The sequence below is a fragment of the Oryzias melastigma genome, linkage group LG5, assembly GCF_002922805.2.
Source record: "Oryzias melastigma strain HK-1 linkage group LG5, ASM292280v2, whole genome shotgun sequence".
NCBI classification, from domain to species: Eukaryota; Metazoa; Chordata; class Actinopteri; order Beloniformes; family Adrianichthyidae; genus Oryzias; species Oryzias melastigma.
Window position 1 is genome coordinate 31,403,686 of NC_050516.1, and position 14,667 is coordinate 31,418,352.

The 14,667-nt window shown below is 38.9% G+C and overlaps 1 protein-coding gene across 1 annotated transcript in view; it reads right to left on the reverse strand.

The window, feature by feature from the left end:
* Window positions 1–250: 250 nt before the first annotated feature.
* Window positions 251–14,667, reverse strand: part of LOC112144816 (potassium voltage-gated channel subfamily B member 1) — a 54,832-nt gene continuing 40,415 nt past the window's right edge. The window contains exon 3 of the mRNA XM_024269620.2: window positions 251–6,473. Within this exon, the coding sequence (XP_024125388.1) occupies window positions 4,659–6,473 (1,815 nt within the window). The 3' untranslated portion in view covers window positions 251–4,658. The remainder of the gene's footprint in view (window positions 6,474–14,667) is intronic.

Genomic DNA, 14,667 nt, shown 5'->3' on the forward strand with positions numbered 1-14,667 from the left:
CTAATTTAGAGTTTTTCAACAGGCTAACATTTTTTAGTAAATTTAGTTTACTGAAGAATTTTAGGCCATTTTAGAGTTTAGCTAGTTATTGAGAATTTTGCTAACTATTTTTCGGCTAATTTGTTATCTACTTGGGTTTTTGGGCTAATTTAGAGTTTAGCTTCTATTTTAGCAACAGGCTAATGTTTTTTTATTAATTTAGTTTATTCTGAAGAATTTTAGGCTATTTTAGAGTTTAGTTAGTAATTAAGTAATGTGTTAGCTTTTTTGGCTAACTTGGTATCAACTGAGGTTTTTATGCTAATTTGGAGTTTAGCTAATATTTTAGCAACATGTTAATGTTTTTGGCTAATTTGTTAAGTACTACGTTTTTTATTGCCTAATTTAGATTTTAGCCTCTGTTTTAGCAACAGGCTAACATTTTTGACTAATTTAGTTTACTGAGGAATTTTAGGCGATTTTGGAGTTTAGCTAGTATTTTAGCAACAAGCTAGCTTTTTTGGCAAATTTGGCATCTGCTGAGGTTTTTTGGGCTAATTTTGAGTTTAGCTCAGATTTAAGCAACGCACTAAATACTTTTGGCATATATTAGGAATTATTAAGCAATTTTACTACAAATTTTCTGAAATTCAGGTCAACTTCCGCGCTTTTTCCTAGTTCTTAAAAGAAATTTCCAGGTTTTTTTTTTAGCAAATTTTACATCTTGCAAATAGCTTTTGCATTTTCAGCAAATTCTTTCAGGAATTAAAGTAAATAGCGTCTCCATTTCCGGCAAAAAGTTTCAGTATCTTCAGCAAAAACCAGTCACACCAGCATTATTGCAGATATTACAACTTTTCTAGTTTTAGTTTTATTTTAATTTTCTTTGTGGGAGAAATGCAGGCATGCTCCTGCATGATGTCATGAATGGGTGTCACCCACAAGGAGTAGGAGAATAACTCCACAAAATAACTTACATTTCATAAATAATTCATTCTTAAGTGGGTCAAAGGTAATATATTATATATTATATTATATGAACATAGTTTACTCAAAAGGCTGGGAATTGCATGATATAGGCCCTTTAAATTACAGTTATACCATATTAAAAATGTGTAAATCAGATGTTTGATATTTGATATTTTTACTTCTTAACCTACCATTGTTTTGAGCAGAACCTTATTAAATCACCCCTTGGAGCATTATTGATAGTCTTTATCTCATGAAAAAGTACTTTTGGTGGATTTCATTAAAGGGGACATCTTGAGTTCCAAAAAATAAACTCAAATCTTTGATGTCGTGGGCTTTAAAGGGTTAACATTTTGGCTTTGAGCTGTTAAATTCTTCATGAGGACATCGTTCCAACAGCTAAATAACTGAAACCAGACAGCTGATCTACAGCAGAGCAGCTCAAAATGAAAAGACTCAGTCATCAATCATGCAGCAAAAAGTCTGGATTTAAGCTGGACTGCTGATGAGCAAATGTCCCGGGGGCTTCAGGAACACTAATAAGATCAAAATAAAATTGTTCCTATCAAATGGTTTATTCCTCTGCATTATGGCTTAGGACGAAACTTTTTCTGGTACCGTAGAACTGAAAGAGGCGGTACTGTCTGTTTGTGTTGAGTGAGACAATTACCAAGAATGACCATCGTGAGAACAAACATGACACAGTGTGTTTTGTTATCAGAAAGAACAACTCTTTGGTTCTTCACACTGCACTAAAGACAGAAGGACAGACATTTTCAGGGAGCCGAGAAAACAGAATATCTTTCACAAAACACTGTCTAATGATGCAACTTCCCCTAAGCTACTCGGTAGTTACAGTTCAAAACTATGAGGTTAGCACAACACCTTTGTCTAACAGTTCATTGTTTTAGAAAATACTTTAAAAATATAAATTATTATATAATGTTTATTTTTTTGAAGATGCTATTTTATAGTCGTACCTGTACAATATTCACACTCTTACATGAACAGAAGGATTTAGGAGAGAAAAACTTTCCAGCATGAATCATCAATTTATGACAAATGAACAGAACAGAAGATGGTGACTGATTAAAAAACTTTAAAAAAATCATTTTGTTTAAAATTGGAATCTGATCACAGCAAATATAGGAACACAAACACTTAAAAAAAAGAACATCAATAAAAAGAACCACATTTTTCATCTGTGTTTACACTCCGCAGATGATTGTGGGGGGGGTGCTCTCTGTCAGTAGAAGTGGGCCGAAAAGAAAGAAATGATAAACGCAGACGCACAAAGTCTGTCTGCAGCGCCTGCGAACTCTCTGTGCAGTAAAAATGCCAACGCATGACAACCAAAACAAACCGAAACACTTGATTCAGCCAGGAGTCACCCTTAGCATAAGAGACCACTAATGCTACATTACTTTAAATATACTCTAAGTGAGCAATCATTATTGCACAGACACACATGAGCATGTACGCAGCCCAGGACATGACATAAAAAAGGAAAAATAATAAATAAGACAAAATGTTCCCTCAAAGTTAATAATTTGTAGCCACAAATTAGCATTACAGGCACACATGTTAGCATTTACTGGTCACAAATTAGGATTTTGTGCACAAATGTTAGCATTTACTGAGCACAAATGAGAATTTTAAGCACATGTATTAGCATTTTCGAGGCACAAATCTGCATTTTGTGCACACACGTTAGTATTTTCTGGGCAAAAATTTGGTTTTGTGCACACAAATTAGCATTTTGTGCGCACGTTAGCATTTTCTGGGCAGAAATTAGCATTTTGTGCACTCGAGTTAGCATTTTCTGGGCACAATTGAATATTTTGTGCACACATGTTAGAATTTTCTATGCACACATGTTAGCATTTACTGGTCACAAATTAGGATTTTGTGCACAAATGTTAGCATTTACTGAGCACAAATGAGCATTGTGAGCACACAAATTAGCATTTCATGGGAACAAATCTGCAATTTGTGCACACATGTTAGTATTTTCTGGGCAAAAATTAGCATTTTGTGCACACTTTAACATTTTCTGGGCAGAAATGTTAGCATTTTCTGGGCAGAAATTTGCATTTTGTGCACACATTAGCATTTTCTGGGCATAAATATTAGAATTTTCCGGGCATAAATTAGCATTTTGTGTACGCATTAGCATTTTCTGGGCAGAAATGTTAGCATTTTTCTGGGCACAACTGAATATTTTGTGCACACATGTTAGCATTTTCTGTGCACAATGCAACATCTTCTGGGCACAAATGAGCATTTCCTGCATAAATGCTAGCATTTTCTGGGAAGAAAATAGCTTTTGTGCACACAAATTACCATTTTTTGAGCACAGATTAGCATTTTGAGCACACAAGATAGTATTTAATGAACACATGTTAGCATTATCTGGGCACAAATGAGCATTTCCTATATAAATGCTAGCATTTTCTGGGAAGGAATTCGTTTTTGTGCACACAAATTAGCATTTTTTGAGCACAGATTAGCATTTTGAGCACACACGGATAGTATTTAATGCACACATGTTAGCATTATCTGGTCACAAATTAGAATTCTGTGCACACATGTTAGCATTTTCTGTGCACAAATGTTAGCATGTTCTGGGCACAAGTTAGAATTTTGTGCACACATGCTAGAATTTTCTGGGCCCAAATTAGCATTTTGTGAACACTTGTTAGCATTTACTGGCCACTTGTGTTTTGTGCACAGGTTTTAGTATTTTCTGGACACAAATTTGTAATTTCTGAATGAAAATTATTTTTTTCTCTACACAAATTAGCATTTTGTGCACATGTTTTAGCATTTTGTGGGCGCACATTTGTATTTTCTGGGCAAAATTTTGCTTTTTCTGTACACAAATGAGCATTTTTGGGGCACAAGTAACCCCTTTTTGGCACTTACTAGCCTTTTGCACACCCAAGTTAGTATTTCGTAGTCCCCAATTAGGTAGGAATTCACAATACTAAAATACTAGTTTACGTAGACTAAATGCTAATTTGTTGCCACAAATGATTAATTTGAGAGAAGAACTGATATATTTTTTGTTGACTGTCATGTCCAGAGCTCCGTAAGCATGTGCTGTCCATCCGCCTGCCTCAGGCTTTCTCCTCTCCACACAAACATAAAACATAAACTAAGGCAAGAGGAAGTGAAAGGAAGCAAACATACTCTCAACCCCTCACCTTTGTAATATACATTGTATATAATTAAACACTGTAGGGAGCGAAAGATTGATGTTCTCCTTTCATACTGCAATAAAAGTGTTTGAAATCTCTCTCCTGAATGTGGCTTTTTTCAGAGCTCTTTGTGGTTTGCTACTGATTTGACAGCTTTTGCTGCAGTGGCTTTAAAGTGGCTTCCAGAGATGTCACAAAAAGTTGGTTCTTGCTTATAAAAAGGATTCATTGTAAACCACTACCTAGAGTGTAATAACTGGATTATGATCTGTTCTAAAAATGTAGAAACGGTAAAAATCCTCCCACTGCATCCCTTTTATCCGACTTCAAGAGTCTGCTGCTTGATTGATTTAACCAAGACTGTAAAGGCAGCAGAGAAGAACGCACGTTTCTTATCATCGTGTTCGTGAGAGAGGCAGTTCATGGTTCTGCAAATGTTCTCATTTGTGATGAAGCTGGTGTGCTCTCCTCTGTTCCCTCCTCATCATTTGGTAGTAGTTATCTTTTTTTTTAGGAGCTGGAGTGACTCTTCTCTCCCTGAAGTGGCTGCATCTCCTGAGCCACGTGGTTCTCCTGCACCTGCGTGTTGTTGCCTAGTTTCCTCTGAAGGACCTCCATGTGGTTGAGACTCTGCTGGAAGCTGGAGTGATGGCCGTAGTTGGGGCCGGCTTTCTCCAGGAGTCTTTGGGTTGCGCTAGAGCTGGCGGCGTCGTGCAGATGCTCGTCCTCGTCTGTGTCAGCATCGATGAACTTGTTGATGGAGGAATCGTGGAAGGTGAAGATCCGGGGCGGTATGTTCTCGGGGCTCTTGCTGGGTGTCCCGCTGCTGGCAGTGGTGTAGATGGAGGTCTCTGGGCTCTGAGCCGACGAGCTGTCTGAGAGCACTCCAGCCCCAAAGTCCTCCCCTACTGTGACTCGGACCTTCAGCGACTCAAACCTGGGTGTGTTGCCTCCACACAGGTCTCTGGGGTTGCGCTTGGTCCTTTCTCCTGCCTGGGGAGTTGTGTTGCCGTGGGATCCTTCGTGCTCATTTTCGATGGTGGGCTCCAGGCTGGGGTTGCTCCGGACCCGTCCCTGTGTGCTGCTTCCGGGGCCGTGGGAGAAGCGCGAGCCTTCAGGGAATTCAGGGCCGCAGCTGGTGAAACTGTCGATGCTGGACATGCTCTTCATGTCCGTCACTGCATCCCCTGTGCCGGGTGGAGCCCCACCGGAGATGTTCTCCATCTCAAACTCCGCCCTCTGTTGGACTATTTTGGAATACGGCCTTTTTTCCCTCCTCTCCGTGTTGGCTTGTGACTGAGTCTTTGACATCTTGCTGTACATCTCCTCCAGTTTCTGGGCGCTGAGGTGCTGAGGGCTACTGGAGGGTTTGGCCGGCTCTTGGTAGTCCAGATCAAGGGTCTTGGAGGGGCTCATGGATGACTTGAGTCTAGGAGTCCCTCTTTGTGGAGACACGTGATTATCATGCAGCTTCTCAATCTTGTCATCACTTTTGTCCACCATGACATCCATGAGCTCCACACTGCGACCAAAAGCGTCTTTGAGGTTCATAGAAACAATGCTACCGTTCCTCTTTGCCCTCTCCAGAGCTTCTCTTCGTTTGATGGCTTTTTCTTGCCTCTTTTGCTCTTTGTAGAACTCAGAGAAGTTATTTACAATGATGGGGATGGGCAAGGCAATTACCAACACTCCTGCAATGCAACACAAGCCCCCGACGATTTTCCCCAAAAGAGTCTTGGGGTAAATATCTCCGTAACCTACTGTAGTCATAGTGATGGTGGCCCACCAGAAGGAGGCTGGGATGCTTTTAAATTTGGTGTCTTCTTCGTCCTTCTCAGCAAAAAACACCAGACTAGAGAAAATCATGATGCCCATGGCCAGGAAGAGGATCAGCAAGCCCAGCTCGTTGTAACTCCTCCTCAGGGTGAAACCCAGAGACTGAAGACCCGTGGAGTGACGCGCCAGCTTGAGAATCCGCAGAATCCGCATGATTCTGAAAATCTGCACCACCCGCCGGACGTTCTGGAACTGCAGCACGCTCTTGTTGGACTCCGTGAGAAAGATGGTGACGTAGTACGGCAAGATGGCCAACAGGTCGATGACGTTGAGGGGACCCTTGAAAAACTTCCACTTGTTTGGGGAGGAGAGAAAGCGCAGCAGGTACTCCATGGTGAACCAGGCGATGCACACGGCTTCCACGTGGGCCAGCTGCGGGTTGTCGGAGGCTTGGCCAAACTCATCCGTGTCCTGCAGCTCTGGGAGGGTGTTCAGAGACAAGGCGATGGTGGACAGGATGATGAAGAGGATGGAGACGATTGCCAAGATCTGAGGAAGAAACAGAAGAAAGGGAAGTTTGTGAGACTATTTACTTCATGAAGGTAAAACCACTTAAGACAATCAACAAGTGATCCACATGTTTTACAGAACAGAGGGCCTCTAAGGCTGCGCTTGAAGCACCAAAGAAGGCCCGCGGAGAATTTAGAGACTTGCTAATGATATAATCTGCTGAGTACGAGGGAGTCTGGCCACGCTGTGGAGGATTACCAAGACAGTTGTGGCTGGACCACAACTATTGTTCCTGTCCCGCAGTCAGTGTGAAATCCAACACAAGGTCACCACGGAGCCTGTGTCCCAGGTGACTGGCGCGTGGGATTACTGCCTGCCACTAGTCAGCCTTTATAAGCTTTAATTAATATTGACAAGCTTGTACACCCACACAACCCTAAGGAACACTGCTGCCACAAAGGTGAGAAAGGTGGAGGGAACTCAAAGCGTGCCAGCGTCACGCCTGAGGTTATAAAAACACCTTTTTTTAGCGCTTCTCCAAAAATAGTCTGCCACCGAACAGACATTTAAAATCTCAAATTTGACCCATGAGAGGTGGATCTGGAAAAATCACTCAAAAGAGTGAAAGACGGAGTCTCAGTGGGATGGAGGGACATCACACGTATCAGTCAAGTGTTATCCTCTTCTGTAGGGATATTGAGGTTCCTTAACTTATCAAATGTTTAGACAGAGAAGAAGTTGGAGAGAAATAGAAATATTTGTGCGCCTATAGTGAAAGTGGGCAGCACTGGAGCCTCGGTTCTAAACTGCGCTGTCGAGTGGAAAATGCACTCATCAGATCAGAGCTTATCTCCCTCCAGACTCTGTCCAGTCTGGAGTACAGTTAATGGATCAAGCTGAGAACAATGGACAGACTGGATCTGAGTCAGACACTTCCTAACAGTTGAGGGATGAGCAGCTCCACCCTCAGCGAACCTCTCATCCTCACTCAACTTTCCCCCCATCGGGACTGAGAGCCGACGTGAGCGGCCGAAGAGGGAATGAAGGAAGGAGAAGGAGGGACGGCAGAGGAACCATTTTTACTCTTGAAAGTCCCCCTATGACAAATTAGTTAATTAAAAAAACATTCCCAGTAATGTTTTAATTGTAATTATGAAGTTTTTAACCAAAATCCCACAACCTAAATGTCTTAAAAAGCTAATTTTCATGTTGATCTGAAGCCTCTGTTTCCAAAATCTCCTCTGAGGGGGCGTGGCTTTTGGAGTTCCGCCCCTGATTATGATATATCTGTGTCTCACTAGCATAAATCTTCACCGCTGCTACATAAAAACGTCCATTAATATGGGTAATGTCCAGCCGTATGGTTCTGATCCGGATGTCAGCTGGATGAGGAAGTGAAGATCTTCATGGACAGAACTTCCTCCAAAATCCTGATTCTTTCTCCTTCCAGTTCACCAAAGACTCTTTTAGCTAACAACTGACTATAAGTCGCACCGGAGTATAAGTTGCAGGAGCCAAAAATATGCATAATGAAGAAGAAAAACACATATAGAAGTCGCTCCGGAGTATAAGTCCCACTTTTATGAGAACATTTATGGAGAAATTCAACAAGTCCGACGTTATGTTGAATTTGACACAGAACACGATTCATGCTTCTAATTGGAGTTTGGTGCGTCTTTGACGTGGATCAAATTTAATGCTCAATTTTTATCCAAAAATGTGTTCAGAAACTGGACAGAAGTTTTTTTTCTTTTTCTCTTTTTCTTGTTACCTTCTAACCGGCAGGAGCTGCATCTGAATGACAGGTTTTTAGCTGCTCTTCTGTCTGTTTGTAACTGATTGTGATCATGCATTAATCCAAAAACAAATATATGAGCCTATTGATGTCTAAAGAAATCATATATAAGTCGCTCCTGAGTATAAGTCGCACCCCTGGTATAAGCTATGAAAGAAAACGCGACGTATAGTCCGGAAAAAACGGTAATTCTCCAATGTTTGTTGTGACCAATACATTCAATCCATTGGTTTCTCAGAGCAGACAGGTGATCCGTTCAGGGTGTACCCCACTTTAACCCAATAGGAGCTACAGCTGAACGAGATGCTAAAAACGGACGTACAGATTGAAAAAAATAGAGTGAAAGTGTCTGGATATCCAGCATGTTTCCATGCTGCATTAAGACACAAACTGCAGAAGAAGGTTATGGTCAGTGCTGTGTTACCTCATTACCTCCTGGTGATAAGCACTGGGGTCACGAGGTCAGCCGGTCCTACATCCTGTTCTCTGAGAGTAAATCTGATAACCATTGCTGCACAACTGATCTCCACGCATGCAGGAAACTCGTTTACACTCACTCCTACTTTTAGTAATTAGCGTTGCTTTCCCTCCAGGTCCAGAGAGGAGGAAGACTGCATTTTTAATGTCCTCTTGAAGTGCAAACTATCCTGTCCTGGAAAAGGGGGGCGTAAGTGGATCTGATCCTCACGGGCCGTCAGAGACTGCAGCATGTTAGCCTAGTTTTCAGCACACAAGGTTAACTGGACTGCATCACCACAACGTTGAGCTTAGCATTAAAATAATGTTAGCCACCATCAGTGGTGGAGCAGCTCGATGTATTAGTGTGAATGATTAGTGAATATTCACTCTGTGGTGATTCTCTGCTCCTTTCTGTATGTTTTTGGGGACATAAAACTCAATTACATTTCAGTGATTTCAGCAATCTTGGTATCAAAACGTTCAGCTCGTTCAGGACATCACTGCTGGTATTTTTGATATTCATAAACTTTAAAGTTTTTGAAATATTGAGCAAAATATGCCAGATAGGAAATAAATGAGGGAGTCTTCATATTTCAAAATTTTAAGTAGATTAGCAACAAACCTTTAAATATATTCATGGGTAATGTTTTCTACTTTTATAGTAACTTAAAAAAATTGAGTTTACCTAATATTTTAGAAACATGCTAACGTTTTTGGCTGACTTGTTATCTACTGGGGATTTTTTTAGGCTAATTTAGAGCTTAGCTTTTATTTTAGCAACATGCTAACGTTTTAGACTAATTTAGTTTACTGAGGAATTTTAAGCTATTTTGGAGTTTAGCTAGTATTTAAGCCATGTGTTAGCTTTTTGACTAATTTGGCATCTACTGAGTTTTTTTATGCTAATTTGTAGTTTAGCTAACATTTTAGCAACAAACTAACATTTTTGGTTGATTTGTTATCTACTGAGGTTTTTATAAGCTAATTTAAAGTTTAGCTTCTGTTTTAGCAACAGGTTGACAATTTAGTTTACTGGGGAATTTTAGGCTATTTTGGAGTTTAGCTAGTATTCAAGCAATGTGTTAACTTTTTTGGCTAATCTGGCATCTACTGAGGTTTTTTATGATAATTTAGAGTTTAGCTAATATATTAGCAACATGCTAAGTTTTTCGGTTAATTTAGCATCCAGTGAAGTTTTTATGGGCTAATTTAGTGTTTAATTTATATTTTAGCAACAGGCTAACAACTTAGTTTACAGAGGAATTTTAAGCTGTTTTGGAGTTTAGCTAGTATTTAAGCCATATGTTAGCTTGTTGGCTAATTTGGCATCTACTGAGGTTTTTTGTGCTAATTTGGAGTTTAGCTAATATTTTAGCAACATGCTAAAGTTTTTGGCTAATTTGTTATCTACTAAGGTTTTCAAAGTCTAATTTTGAGTTTAGGTTTTATTTTAGCAACAGGTTAACAATTTAGTTTACTGAGGAATTTTGGGCTATTTTGGAGTTTAGCTAGTGTTTAAGCAACAAGCTAGCTTTTTTGTGGCTAATTTGGCGTCTACTGAGATTTTTGGGGCTAATTTAGAGTTTAGCTAATATTTAAGCAACACACTAAATATTTTTGCATAATTAGCATGTATTAGGGAATTTCTAGCAATCTTACTGTAATTGTTTCAGAAATTTAGGTCAACCTCAGTCCTCTTTTATAGTTATTTTCACCATTTTCAGAAAAAGCTTCAGCCTCTCCAGTAACTACTTTCACCAAAAGGCATTCACACTGGCATTTTCGCAGGTAAAGCAACTTTTCTAGTTCATTTTATGTTCCTAAATGATGTTCAGCTCTGATCTCTGATGGTAAAAATAAGACAAAGAGCTGACACGAAACAACCAGAAGACTTGAAATACCATAATGTCACTGATGTCCGTCTGGACATCTTCTCGTCTCATACTGATGGGTTTTCTGTGCATCACTCTGAAATGTTCTTGTCCAATCCTGCACTAACTGGATTTGCACTTTTCACCATATGAGCTCCATCAATGGAGGTATTGTGACACACAAGGACTCATTCATCTCATTTTTAGTGGCTAAATTAGACGACGCCTTTCATCCTGTTAAAGCACAACTTCCACAATCTGCCAATAAATATTCTCTGTGCCCAAAACAAGCCCTCTTTTGAAGGCGGAGGAGGTTCTGCAGACACTCCCGCAGACATTGTTTTATCTGTTGTTTGGAGGCCTGAATGGAAAAAGATAAATGACGTTCCTCAGCCAGTAAACAGAGGAGAATCCTCTCTCCAGCAGGGGAAGCTCTAAAAGCCTGTTGCAGCAGCAAACACATTCCCCCGGGGTTACAGTCACCTTCTTGGAAAGTTCCACGCAAGGATTGCAGCAAAACAACCCTCATCCCTTTTACTGAAACCAATAGAAACTGCTTATCTATTGGCTTTTTAGTTTAGAGACAAATCAGTCTTTTTTTTAACCCTTTTAACCAAACGAGACAGCATCTATACTTATAGTATGAGGAGGTATAAATACATGTATTTCTGTTAAACAAGAGTTCTGCAACAGTGATTATAAAGTAGATTACAAATATGTTCTTACACAACAGGACAACAGAGGAATAAGCTGGATCAAACCTTAGAGATTAGGACAATACTTGCTAATAGGATCTACTCACAGCTGGTTTTGGTGTTTTAATGAGGTCTGCACCAGAAGACTCTTAAAATGTGGACGGTATTAAGTCAGTCCATGAAGTTCTGACAAGTTCTGACATAAGTTTTTATTTCTCTAGAGGGAAAATTTGAAATGATTCATCCGTTACAGACTTCATTGACATTTATTGTCTCCAATTCTAAGTCAAAATGGAAACAAAGAAAACAAAACATATTATTTTTTTGCTTATAGCTCAACACTGGAACAGTGATTTTAACTACTCAAAAGATTTGCAACATTATAACTTGGTTGACCCTTATTTACATTAAAAGTGGGGTCATCTGGACCCCACAAGACTGTTATGTCCGTGGCAGACATAAAATCCTGTCCACCTTTATCCACCTTTGTCATGGGATCGTACATCAATGTAAGGGTCGGGTCATATACTTTTGTGAATTATGAGACAGATCTGACCCCATACGTAAGAGAGAACAAGGGTTAAAAAGAACCCTATGGACCAATAAAAAATCTGACTTTTCCTAATATTTTATCCTAACACTGTTTTATAATAAATAAAATTTAAAAAAAGTTCAGAGTATTACTACCAGGAATGACCAAAACAGTTAATATGACTTCATGCTTCTTTAAAAGGGGTTTCATATTTCATTATTTGCTCCATTTCCTCAATTTTCTCCTGCGCTGTTATTTATTTATTCTTTCTGAAACCTGTAGCTTCATTGTAAACTCAAAACAACAAACACGACAAAAACTCAAGTAGAAAAAATGTAATTGTAGAAAAAATAACCGGACCAAAAACAAAACAGAAAAATAACCAACTTCTTATCTGTAACTTTGTTTTCTTTTTTCTCAGTTGGAAAAATGCCTCAACAAACCTAGTAGCCTAATCACTTATTATTACAATCTTTATTGTTTATTTCTTCATCTCTTGTTATTGTGTCTTCTGTTTCCTCTGCTCCCCCTAGTGGTGAAATTGTGCATTAACCATAACTCACAGGAATGAACTAGAAACCTGTTTTTTATTTTCAACATCTTTAAATGTTTTTCTCTTTATGACTGGGCCGGATTAAACCATCTGGTGTTTAATAGATCTTTTACATATAATCCAAATTCAAACAATATGTGAGCAAATAAAATGACTACCATGGTCATTCTAGTAGTTTTAACAATAATCTATATTTTCTTTACCTTTGAGATCTGCAGGTTAGCATCATTTGTTTTTTTTTGTCTCATTTGAACATAAATTATTTTATTTTGAAAGGCTGCAACCTTTTTTCTGCTTTAGTGTTACTTCCTGTTAATCAGTTACATTTACAGTCATAAAAACTGCTTATTGTTTACAGTTATGTAACATTCAGTCTTCAGTCCTCACTCCACCAAAGTGTTCAGTCTCAAACTTCCTCATCAGAGAGAGCCGTTTTGCTCGGATAAGCTTTTCTCTAAGATAATTTAACTTTGGAGAATTTCCCAGACATACAGACGGGGCTTTCATGTATGATATCCCACAGATTCGCCTCATTTCACCTTGCCTGACAACTTTCTCTGTTCTTTTAAGCTGAAAGCAGGAATTTTGCTCCAATCCAGCTCTCTGGAGCGAGGAGAAAGCAGGGAGACAGATAAGTCAGCCTGTGGCTCCTCACAGGAAGTGTCCTTTAGAGAGTGTGAAGGTGGTGCTAAAATGATGAGGCACATAGGCTCCGTGCATAAGGTCAGTGCACACTCGTATGCTTCCTGGCTGCAGCGCGTTAGCCTTTAAATCCAAACCGCTCAGAGCTGCAGCTTCCTCTGTCTTTAGCGGTGTCACCTCTGAAGTTGAAGGCTTGACGAACACAATGAAAGGACGTTTTCTGAGCTTCAATCTCACAGCAAAGGCTGTGATTTCCATGATCAAAATGTCAAACTGAACACTTCATTTACAGATGATATCATAAGAGGGCTTCTTCCTCAGTAAAAACTATCATTTACAAGTGAAAAGAACAGAGTCTGAATCCCACAGCAGCAAAGACACATCGTAGAAAAAACTGTGGAGTTTAATCTCAAGATCCATAAAGGTCCTAAATGTTTAAATGAACGCGTATTTTATATGAAGATAAAATAGACTCACCCCCATTTGTGTGTGCGTAACTCTTGATTTGTAACTCGTACAATATATTTTGTGCATAAGTTACAAAATTATGAAATTAATAAAATACAAAATGCAATTTACAAACGCACAAATTAAAGTTACAACAGCTTGAAACTAAATTATGCACAAATCTTCAAAAATTAGGCACAAATCGCTTGTTATGGACACACAGAACCATATTTACACACAAATCTTTAAAAAACAATGCACAAATCACTGTTCACATACTAGCAAAACCACATGTACGCACAAATCTTTAAAAATTAGGCACAAATCGCTTGTTAGGGACACACAGAACCACATTTACATACACATCTTTAAAAAATGCAGACAAATTGGTTGGTAAGCACAAAAAGAACACATTTATGCACAAATGAAAAAAAATATGCACAAATCGCTTGCACACACAGAACCACATTTACGGCTAAATCTATAAAAATTACGCACAAATTGCAGTTTACATACAAGCAAGACCAGATTTACACAGAAATCTTAAAAAAACAACGCACAAATCGCTTGTTAGGCACACGCAAAACCACATTTACGCACAAATCTTTAAAGATTACGCACCAATCACTTGTTTCACTTAAACAAAACCACATTTATGCCCAAATCTTAAAAAAACAACGCACAAATCGCTTGTTAGGCACACACAAAACCACATTTACGCACAAATCTTTAAAGATTACGCACCAATCACTTGTTTCACTTAAACAAAACCACATTTTTGCCCAAATCTTTAAAAAATACGGACAAATTGGTTGTTATGCTCAAACAAAACCACATTTGCGCACAAATGAAAAAGAAGTACACACAAATTGCTTGTTATGACACACAAAACCACATTTACACACAAATATTTAAAACAACACACAAATCACTTGACAGGCACACGCAAAACTACATTTATGCATTTGTGGGTAATCTTTAAAAATTACGCACAAATCACTTGTTTTACATAAACAAAACCAAGTTTACGCACAAATCTTTAAAAACTACACACAAATTGCTTGTTACGCACACACACAAACCACATTTATGCAGAAATCTTTAAAAATTACGCACAAATCACTTGTTACACACAAACAAAACCCCATTTATGCAGACATTTTTAAAAAATACGCACAAATCGATTGTTACGCACACACAAAACCACATTTTTAATTTCATAATTTTTGCACGTTTGCA